This window comes from Sus scrofa, chromosome 17, assembly GCF_000003025.6.
Source record: "Sus scrofa isolate TJ Tabasco breed Duroc chromosome 17, Sscrofa11.1, whole genome shotgun sequence".
NCBI lineage: Eukaryota > Metazoa > Chordata > Mammalia > Artiodactyla > Suidae > Sus > Sus scrofa.
Window position 1 is genome coordinate 38,854,278 of NC_010459.5, and position 11,172 is coordinate 38,865,449.

Consider the following 11,172-nt stretch of genomic DNA (forward strand, 5'->3'; position numbering starts at 1 on the left):
ATCTTTGACAGCACAAGGATCTTGAGCTTGTTTGGGATATGGGAAGAAGGGGGAATGTGAGGAGAGCCCATCTGTGCCACAGCCAAGGGCTGGGAAGGGTGGTGACTACTTGGAAAGGAAGAGCGGGGAGGGTCTTGAGGCTCAAGGCTCTACTACAGAAAAGAAGACAACTTGGGGAGTGGGTCTGGGTCTTAAAAGTATCCCAAAGGCTCTCTGAGAGCCACACACGTAGAGCTGGTTTCTGATGCATTTTGCAGAAATGGAAGGCACCCAGCAGGGCGACCCTGGTCTCTAGGAACCTCTACAAAACCACAGAATTGGGGGCTGGGGAGTTCCTGTTGTGGTGCTGCGTTAACGAACCTGACTCATATCCATGAGGATGCAGATTTGATCCCTGACCTTGCTCAGTGGGTTAAGGATCCAGCGTTGCTGTGAGCTGTGGTATAGGTTGCAGATGTGGCTCGGATCCTGCGTTACTGTGGCTGTGGCGTAGGCCAGCAGCTGCAGGTCCCATTTGACCCCTAGACTAGGAAATTCCATATGCCACAGGTGTGGCCCTAAAAGCAAAAAACAAAAAAAAAAATTGGGGCACTGGAAAGGACCTCCAGCATCATCTAACTCCAGCCTGCCTAGAATCCAGGGTTGGGAATCTGTGTGGTCAAGATGAGAAAGTGTTGGGCTGATTGTCAGGCAGTGCTGGAGCTGAATGGCAGATGCAGGCACAACTCTGGAAGCAGCAGGGAGCCTAGACAGACAGGAGCAGCTGGCAGATGAATGCTGTCTCCATGAAATTGGATGTAATTCTCTCCTTCTTGGCCTTTTCCCCCCATTGATTCTGTTTCCCACCTTCCACCTGCCTCTGTCTCCCTCTTTTCCTCCACTCTCAATCATGGGCCTTCCTCTGCTACCTCTTCCCCCAAGAGAGATCCAAGTGGGAAGGAAAACAGACCTCCTTAGAATCTGAGCTGGTGGAACTGCATGAAACTGTGACATCCTTACAGAGTCGCCTACGGCAAGCAGAGCTGCAGGGAATAGAAGCCCAGGTAAGACAATACTGGTTTGAGGGAGGGGGTTGCTTCAGAGTAGTCCCTCAGGGCCCAGGCTCTAGCACCCAGGCCCATCTTGGCCTGTAGTCATACCCCAGCCATGGGCAATGCCCAGCTTCCTTCAGCAAGTGTCTCAGTTTCTCTGGCTGTCCCCAAGTTCCCAAGAGCCAGTGAATCCTCTTTCGACTACGGCTTCCAAATTGAGGTTGAGATTTTTGTCCCTTGCCTTTAAGGACCAGAGTCTGAGATGGCTCATTTGCACCATACTTTTCCCTCTGAGCATAGCAGAGTCCTGGGATGTGGTAGGCATGTTCCTTGACAGTATCAGCCTAAGTAGAATGCTCAGTTCCCTTTGCCCAAGTTCTTGACAATGCTGATGTACAGAGGAAGGAAAGGAAAATTCTGTTTGGAGTGACAGTTTCAGGGAAGTGAAGTCCAAGGTGGTTTTGCATCTTGTTTTCCAGAATGAGCAAGAGTTACTGCAGGCAGCCAAGGAGAACCTGACAGCCCAGGTGGAACACCTCCAAGCAGCTGTTGCAGAAGCCAGGGCTCAGGCAAGCGCTGCCGAGGTCCTGGAGGAAGACCTCAAAACTGCACGCTCAGCCCTGAAACTGAAAAGCAAGGAGGTGGAGAGTGAGCGTGAGCGAGCCCAGGCCCTACAGGAGCAGGGCGAGCTGAAGGTGGCCCAAGGGAAAGCTTTGCAGGAGAATTTGGCTCGCCTGACTCAGACCCTATCTGAGAGAGAAGGGGAGGTGGAAACTTTGCAGGGAAAAATCCAGGAGCTGGAGAAGCAACGGGAAATGCAAAAGGCTGCTTTGGAGGTGCTGTCTTTGGACCTCAAAAAGAGGAACCAAGAGGTGGATCTGCAGCAAGAACAGATTCAGGAGCTGGAGGAGTGCAGATCGGTTTTAGAGCATCTCCCCATGGCAGTCCAGGAGCGAGAGCAGAAGCTGACTCTGCAGAGGGAGCAGATCAAGGAGCTCGAGAAGGACCGAGAGACACAGAGGAACATCTTGGAGCATCAGCTTCTGGAACTTGAGAAGAAGGCCCAAGTGATTGAGTCCCAGAAAGGACAGATTCAGGATCTGAAGAAGCAGCTGGTTACTCTGGAATGCCTGGCCCTGGAACTAGAGGAAAACCATCACAAAATAGAGTGCCAGCAAAAGACAATTGAGGAGCTGGAGGGCCAGAGGGAAATGCAGAGGGCAGCTCTGACCCATCTGACACTGGACCTGGAGGAAAGGAGCCAGGAGCTGCAGGTACAGGGCAGCCAGATCCGGGAGCTAGAGAGTCACAACAGCCTCTTGGCAAGAGAGCTCCAGGAGAAGGACCAGGAGATGACGTCCCAGCAAGACCAGACAGAGGAACTGCAGAGGCAGAAGGAGCATTTGACACAGGACCTCAAGAGGCGGGAACAGGAGATAGTGCTGCTGAAGGAGAGGATTCAGGTCTTGGAAGATCAGAGAACCCTACAGACCAAGATCCTAGAGGAGGACCTGGAGCAGATCAAAATGTCCTTGAGGGAGCGAGGCCGGGACCTGGCCTCGCAGAGGCAGCTGATGCAGGAGCGGGCAGAGGAAGGGAAGGGCCAGAGTAAAGCACAGCGCGGGAGCCTGGAGCATATGAAGCTGATCCTGCGTGATAAGGAGAAGGAGGTGGAATGCCAGCAGGAGCATATCCAGGAACTGCAGGAGCACAAGGCCCAGCTGGAGCAGCAGCTCCAGGGCTTACACAGGAAGATGGGGGAGACCAGCCTTCTCCTGACCCAGCGGGAGCAGGAGATAGTGGCTCTGCAGCGGCACCTGCAGGAAGCCAGGGAACAGGGAGAGCTGAAAGAGCAGTCACTTCAAGGTCAGCTGGAAGAGGCCCAGAGGGCGCTGGCCCGAAGGGACCAGGAGCTCAAGGCCCTGCAGCAGCAGCAGGCCCAAGGCCAGGAGGAAAATGTGATGGAAAAGGCGGGCTTACTGCAGAGAGAGCTGGAGCAGGCCCACGTGACACTGAAGGAGCGCCAGGCGGAGCTTGAGGATTACAAGGAGCATGTGAGAAGGCTCCAGGAAGAGCTGGCAGTGGAGGGGCAGCGGGTACAGGCCCTGGAGGAGGTGTTGAGTGACCTAAGGGCTGAATCTCGGGAACAAGAGAAGGCCCTGCTGGCCCTCCAGCAGCAGTGTGCCGAGCAGGCCCAGGAGCACGAGGCAGAGGCCAGGGCCCTGCAGGACAGCTGGCTGCAGGCAGAGGCTATGCTCAAGGAACGGGACCAGGAACTGGAGGCCCTGCGGGCAGAGGGCCTGTCTTCCCAGCATCGGGAGGAGGCTGCCTGTGGCCAGGTGGAGGCTCTGCAGGAGGCCCTCAGCAAGGCTCAGGCTGACCTGCAGGAGAAAGAGCAGCATCTCCTTGGGCAGGTGGAACTGAGCCGCAGCCTAGAGGCCAGCACGGCCACGTTGCAGGCTGCCCTGGACTCCTGCCAGGCACAGTCCCGGCAGCTGGAGGAGGCCCTGAGGAAGCGGGAAGGTGAGGTCCAGGTCCGGGACCTCCGATACCAGGAGGCCATGCAGCAGCTCCAGCAGGCACTTACCCAGAGGGATGAAGAGCTGAGACAACAGAGGAAACAGGGGCAGCTCCTGGAGAAGTCTCTGGCCCAGAGGGGCCAAGAGGATGCAACCCAAGAGAAGCAAGAAGCAAAGCACGAGAGAGAAGAGGAAGAGATAAGGAGCCTTCGTGAGAGTCTGCAGGAGCTACAGCTGACTCTAGCACAAAAGGAAGAGGAGATCCTGGAGCTGAGGGAGGCCCAGCAGAGGAAGAGTCTGGAGGACTTGTCTCACAAAGGCTGCCCAGGGAAGGAGCCGGCTACAACATTTGATTCCTTAGGGCCCAGGCTGCAGCGGGAACTGGAGCGACTACAGGCAGCACTGAAGCAGACAGAAGCCAGGGAGATCGAGTGGAGGGAGAAGGCCCAGGATCTGGCGCTGTCCCTGGCCCAGAGCAAGGCCAGTGTCAGCGATCTGCAGGAGGTAGCCCTGTTCCTGCAAGCATCTGTTCTGGAGCGGGACTCAGAACAGCAGAGGCTGCAGGTGAGTCACTCGGTGGTAGTAAGGGTCAGGGCCAGAGCCAGGTCTGCCTGGGCTCAGGGGCTGTCTGCACCTCAGGGTGTGAGAAAGCTGAAGTCACGAGCACCTCCAGGAGAATCCATGTTTTGTGCTGTTGTGGGAGATCCAGACAGAATAAGTTACCCACGGTCGCTGGCCTCGTAGAGCTTACGGTCTAGTGGAAAAGCAATTATAAGGCAGGACCCACCTTTCCTGGGGTGGGTCCCCAAAGGCTTTCTGGTAAAAGTGGTGTTTAAGGTTAGATCTTAAGGGACCAGTAAGGAAATAGCCCAAGCACATGTTGTGGAGGGAGGGAAGAAGAGAAAAAAAGGAAGAGAGCATAGAGTAGATGTGAGGGAGTTCAGGCTGCCTGTGACATAGAGACTCCCCCTTGGCCAGAGAAGAGAGGACAGCAGGAGGCCCATCATTTAGGGCTTGTCAGCATGTTAAGGACCTGGGTGACCAGTGGGAAGTGGATGAAGGGTTTGGGGAAGGAGAGTGATACGGTCAGATGTGTAGTTCAGAAAGATGGCTCAGGCTGCCGTGTGGAGCACCTGTAGCTCTGGGGAGACCAACTAGGAGGCTGTAAGGGAAGTCAGTGGGGGGTATATAAGTGTGATGGAGACACCTGCGTGGACCTAGAGGTTCCTAGGACTTCTAGCAATTGATCACAGTTGATTCTGGCTAAGAGATAAAGGGGGTGAAAAAAAAAGAAAGAAATCAAAGAGAACACCTAGGTTTCTGCTCACTGGGATAAAGGCCAGTTTGAGGAAGAGGAGTGGATAGTACGGGTTGTACCTGTGAGGCATGCAAGGCACCATGTCAGTGGGTGGATCTGTGAAGTGATCTGAAGTTGAAGGATGGGATTGATGCTAGATTGAGACTTTCGAATAGAGACTTTGGAGTTGTTGGCAGTTAGGAAAAGTGCACTCCTTTGATAGAATGTTGAGGTGACCGTAGGGGATAACACTGAGCCTCAGGGCAGGGGCCATGTCTCAGTAATCTTTGCAACCGCACTGAGCACAAGATCTGCACAAAGTGGGCAATCAGGAAAGCTGGGTTAACTGTTGGACATAGAGAGTTATTATCCCTTTTGCCAAGATGAACCCAGCCCATTTTTTCCTGGGAAATTTACTCTATTTCCTGGTCCCTTGACCTGGGCTGAGCCCCAGAGAACCCCTTCCCTCATCTCAGGCACACAACCCTGCAGGGAATTGCCTTCTGCAAGCCCCAAACACTGCTCTGATTAAAGGGCCATATACAGGGAGTTCCCATTGTAACTCAGCAGGTTACAAAGCCAACTAGTATCCATGAGCATACAGGTTCAATCCCTGGCCTCACTCAGTGGGTTACGCATCCGGTATTGCCATGAGCTGTGGTGTAGGTAGAAGACACGGCTCGCATCTGGTGTTGCTGTGGCTGTGGAGTAGGCCAGCAGCTGCAGCTCTGATTCGACCCCTAGACTGGGAACTTCCATATGCGGCAGGTGCAGCCCTGAAAGAAAAACGGGGTGGGGTAGGGGAATAAAAGGCAGTGCACAGACAGTGGGTTACATTTATGAACTTTAGAGTCAAGCTCTTGGATTTGAAATACAGTTTTCTACAAGTTATTAGCCGTGTGACCTGAGGTCAGTGCCTTTATTTCTGTTTCTTGGTTTTCTCATTGATAAAATACAGAATGATAGTACCAGCCCCATGGAGCCATTCTGAGACCAAAAAGAGAATAAAGTGCTTAGGAAAAAGGCATTCAATAAATGGAACTAAATTCTTTTCTTTCAGGCACAGAAAGTCAGATACGTAGCTGAGTGGGAAGGCGCTTCCTGTTCATACCATTTACTCAATAATGTAGTTCAGGTCAGAGTCCTCCCCTTCCCAAAACACTCAAATCTTTCAGAAACAGCCCTTCATCATAGTAACATCATTTAAAAAAATTTTTTTTTATTTTGCTTATTTTTTTTTAGGGCTGCCACTGAGGTATATGGAGGTTCCCAGGCTAGGGGGTAAATCAGAGCTACAGCTGCTGGCCATAGCTGCAGCCGCAACACCAGAGCCAAGCCGCATCTTCGACCTACACCACAGCTCACAGCAACACCGGATCCTTAACCCACTGAGTGAGGCCAGGGATTGAACCCATGTCCTCATGGATACTGTTGGATTCATTAACCGCTGAGCCACGACAGGAACTCCCCTTTTTTTTTTTTTTTTTTTTTTTTTTTTTTTTTTTTTTTCAATTTTTTTTTTTTTAGAGCCACACCTGTGGCATACGGAGGTTCCCAGGCCAGGGGTCGAATTGGAGCTACAGTTGCCAGCCTACTCCACAGCCACACTAACACAGTATCCAAGCTGCTTCTGCCATAGCTTGTGGCAATGCCAGATCCTTAACCCACTAAGCAAGGCCAGGGATTGAACCCATGTCCTCATGGGTACTAGTTAGGTTCTTAACCCACTGAGCCATAGCACGAACTCCAGCATCATTTTTTTTTAATTGAAGTATTTACAGTGTTTTAGGTGTACAGCAAATTGATTCGGTTTTATAACTATATATTATTTCTCAGATTCTTTTCCATTATAGGTTATTGCAAGATATTAAACATAGTTCCCTGTGCTCTATATTAGGTCTTTGTTGTTTATCTATTTTATATATAGTAGTGTGTATCTACTAATCCCAAATTCCTCTTTTTCCTCTTCCCCTTTCCCCTTTAATAAGTTTGTTTTCTATGTCTGTGAGTCTGTTTCTGTTTTGTAAATAAATTCATTTGTATAATTTTTTTAAGATTCCACATGTAGGGGGAGTTCCTTGGTGGTTTAGTAGTTAGGACTTGGCACTTTCACTGCTGCAGCCCTGAATCAGTCTCTGGTCTGGGAACTGAGATCCTACATCAAGCTGCTGCATGCTGCAGCCAAAAAAAAAAAAATTAGATTCCACATGTAAGTGATTTTATGTGGTATTTGTCTTTCTTTGACTTGCTTCAGTAAGTATAATAACCCCTGGGTCCATTGATGTTGCTGCAATTGGCATTATTTTTTTTTCTTTCTTTTTTTTTTTTTTTTTTGGCTGCATCTGTGGCACGTGGACGTTCAGGCCAGGAGTTGAACCCACACCATAACAAAGGCCACAGCAGTGACAATGCTTGATCCTTAACCCACTGAGCCACCAGGGAACTCCTATTTAATTTTTTATGGCTGAGTAATATTCCATTGCATAAATATACCATGTATCTTTTTTTAATGATTTTTATTTTTTCTATTATAGCTGGTTTACAGTGTTCTGTCAGTTTTCTACTATACAGCATGGTGACCCAGTTACCATGTCTTTTATATACATTTGTCTGCCTAGAGACATTTATATAGTAGCATCACTTTTTTTTTTTTTTTTTGTCTTTTTGAGGGTCATACCCGTGGCATATGGAGGTTCCCAGGCTAGGGGTCTAATCAGAGCTGTAGCTGCCGGCCTACACCAGGGATCTGAGCCACATCTGCGACCTATACCACAGCTCACAGCAATGCTGGATCCTTAACCCACTGAGAGAGGCCAGGGATCGAACCTGAAACCTCAGGGTTCCTAGTCGGGTTCGTTAACCACTGAGCCACGATGGAAACTCCACATCACTTTTTATTTTAAGCATCTTGTATGCTAGTCACTGTTACCCTCAGTTTCTTCCACAACAACCCTGAGAAGTAGGAACTGTTATCTTCACTTTATAGTTGAGGAAAGCAGATAAGAGAGGCTAAGTGACTCATCCGAGGTCATCTGGCGAATAAAGGGCAGAGCTAAGATTAGACCTGAGCAGGGCTGATTCTAGAGCAGTGCCTCATACTACTGAGCTCCTTCTCTCCCAGACAGCCCCCACCCACAGGGGACACTCCATTCCTCTTTTCTGTCTCGCCTCTCAAGACATTACCATTTATGACCCGGAGGTGCCTAGAAAATGTCTAGCACTGGTTTCCTCATTTACGTAAAGGGCTTTAGCCCCAGAGGCTTGATCTATGCTTCATGTAGTCATTTTACAAATGAGGTAATTGGGGTTTAGAGAGAGCTCATACCTTGACCCAGTTCACAGCCAGTAAGTGGTGTCAAAATTCTCAGCTCTATGTGACTCCTGAGTCTGTGTTCTTTCGACAACACCTAGTGCTCCAAGTTGTTACTTAGCTTATGGGAGATCCAAAATGAGACAGGTTTCAGTCCTAACCCTCCGTGTATCCTTGGGAAGAACCCTCTCTTTTCCTTTATCAATCTGTAAAATGAAAGTTCTGCACTAGAATTGCTCAGAGGTACCAGGAAAAATAAGACTATAACCTGATGAGAAAATTGTTGAGGATGGAGGGTGGAGTGGGTCTGGATGTGAGGTTGTCACGGTGCAACTTTGCTCTACACCTTGATACCCCAGGATGAGTTGGAGCTCACCAAACTCACTCTGGAGAAAGAGCGACTCCACAGCCCAGGCCCGAGCAGCAGAGCAGAACGGGGGCCTAGAGGAGAGCCAGGTGTACAACTGGGAGAGGTGAGCTGGGGGCCTGGTGGGAACAGATGGCCTAGAAGGAGCTCCTGTCCAGGGGCTTGTCCCCATCCTCTGGGAATTCAGTCCCTGAAGCCCAACCCTGCCAGATTGGTCCTTTGCCCTCTATCTATTCCCCACCTGTTTCAGGGGATGCTCAGATGAGACTGACAAGTCTCTCCCACAGGTCTCGGGAGTGAAGACTGAGCCTAGTCCTGAGATGGAGGAGAGGCAGCTCTGGGAACAGAGGCTTGAGCACCTGCAGCGAGCGGTGGCTCTCTTGGAGGTTGACCGAAGCCAGCTGCAACAACATAACGCCCAGCTGCGGACCACCCTGGAGCAGGTGCATAACTCCTATCCTTAGCTCCCTGCCCAGGCCTGACAGGCACGTATGTCTTCTAACACAACCCCCAGAGTAGGGGGTCATAAACTCTAGCCCAGGGACCAAATTCACCCTGCTGCCTGTTTCTGAAAATAAAGTTGTAGAGGGACACTGCAATAGTGGAGTCAAATGGTTGTGACAGAGATTCCACAATGCCCAGAATACTGCAGAAAAGGTGTGCTGACCCTGCTTCAAAGGCCCAGGAGGCTGGCTCCGGCTCCTCTGCCCCAGCAGCACTTTGAACTCCAGCCTGGGCGTTCGGCTTCTCACGACTGCCAGCCCCTCACAGGCACACCCACACTCACACTGGCTTCCTCAAAAAAGGCAGCTCTCCTCTAGCCCTTGAGTCTAGCCCAGCCCTGATTTCTCACATCTTGGCAGGTGGAGCGAGAGCGGAGGAAACTGAAGAGGGGTTCCATGCGTGCATTGCGGGCAGGGGACCTGGAGAGCGGTGAAGCCACGGCACCATCACCCATGCAACAGGTTTATCTCTTTTCATTGACTGCAGCCTCAGGGGAGTTCAAGCCCTGCCGCCAGAAAGAGCCCTGTGCAGTGTATAACCCAGGCTACCCTTGGAGGGGAGAAGCCACTTCAGCCAATCCAGAGAGCCCCTCCTGACTGGTTCTGCCCTACCCAGCACTGTCCCTGACCCAGGAAGGAGGCCCTACATCAGTGGGTAGGGCTGGAGTCAAGGCTGGCAGCCCTGCATGCTGAGGAACCCAGCCTTCTCTGATGTCCAGTCTACCTGCTACTAGACCAGTGCTTCAGGCTCCCAGGATCACGGCTCATGGGGCTTCTGGTCTATCCCAGCATGTAGATATTGGGTGGTGCTTACCAGACCCTAACATGCCTAGGAGCTTGACAGCAGCTTTGTGGACCTCAAAGAGTTCCTCGTTCTTTGTAATACTGAGTTTATAGGATAAGGATCCATGGTATTTTCTGGGGCCAGAAGGATTTGGAGGAAGACACCGTACACCAGCACTCTTTTGCTGAGTTATGCCCATCAATAGACAACCCTGGGGCCTGGCAGGTAGGGACCGACTCCGGTGCCTGAGTACCTCCCAGCTCTCCATCCCACTTCCTTTAAAGAGAGCTTCCCAAGAGCAGGCCCTTTGTTTTGCTTCCCTTCTGCGTCCTTAGCTCATGGCCCAGGGCTAGCACAAAGCAGGTATATGGTGTACTTTAAATGAAGAGGTGCTTCAAGTCAGTCCCATCCAAGCCCTTGGGACATTTGGCATCGGGTCTCCATGGGTGTCACCTCTTGGGCCGGTGGAGCCTATCCTTCCTCCAGGGCCGTGGTGCCCCATAGAGTTCAATACGAGTTCAGGCACTTCCAGCCCATAGCCCCTGCTCTGGTCCCCAGGATTGTGAAGAGGCCTGCACAAACCTTGTTCCAATAGGAATGGCATATGTCTTCCACAGGATGGAAGAGGAAGGCAGAAGGGCTGCTCAGATGCCAAGCACATGGTTGAGCTGCAAAAAGAGGTATGTTCCAGCAGGATCCATTTTCTAAGTCCTTTTTCCTCCCTTACACTCAGGCAGCAAGGCTTTGGTGTCTGCTATGCACTCGACCCTTTGTGCACCTCCAGCAGGGAGAGGGGAAATAGTTTCTGCCTTCAAGAACTTCAGTCCTTGTGGGAGGCAAGCAGGGCCCAGTCCCAACTTAACCTCCCCTACTGAATATGCTTGGAGGGGGAGGGGGAAGAAAGCATACTCCAGGCCCCAGACCTCCAGGCTGCTACTGAGGAAAGAAAAGGAAGAAAGCTGAGGAGCAGACAGAAGATTCTACAAGGACAGACAAAAGCAAGCAGAAGCATCCTGGCATCCTCTGCCCCCACATGCACCCTTGCAGACAAGAGAGTTGCCAGCACATTGGGCAGAGTAGCCTGACACCAGCACCAGGATCCACCCCAGAGCTCAGGTCAAGCTCAGGGAGACTAACCAAGTGCCTTCTTGCCTCTTAGGTCTCACCTAAAGGTTCGCCCTGTTTTTCAAGGCCCAGGAGTAATTAGAACTCTGGGATTTTGATTTCTAAGACTGTTTCAGAAATCAGTGGTTAGTCACTACCAGCAGAGCCTGACTATATAGCTAGACCTAAGCCATTACTTTGAACTCTGTTAAACTCATACAAAGAAATCACTGAGACAGGCACCTTAGGTGTAGAAG

General features: G+C 51.2%; 1 protein-coding gene across 11 annotated transcripts in view; it reads left to right on the plus strand.

The window, feature by feature from the left end:
• The window catches only part of CEP250 (centrosomal protein 250), a 63,073-nt gene that overhangs the window by 44,554 nt on the left and 7,347 nt on the right, over positions 1-11,172 (plus strand). For 9 of the 11 annotated variants that reach the window (XM_001929408.4, XM_013985307.2, XM_013985306.2 and 6 more), the window contains 6 exons: positions 922-1,043; positions 1,511-4,114; positions 8,517-8,630; positions 8,812-8,967; positions 9,388-9,489; positions 10,429-10,491. In XM_001929408.4, the coding sequence (XP_001929443.1) occupies positions 922-1,043; positions 1,511-4,114; positions 8,517-8,630; positions 8,812-8,967; positions 9,388-9,489; positions 10,429-10,491 (3,161 nt within the window). Of the gene's footprint in view, positions 1-921; positions 1,044-1,510; positions 4,115-8,516; positions 8,631-8,811; positions 8,968-9,387; positions 9,490-9,924; positions 10,037-10,369; positions 10,492-11,172 lie in introns of those variants that run through there. The other 2 variants (XM_021078257.1, XM_021078256.1) reach the window with 2 other exon arrangements.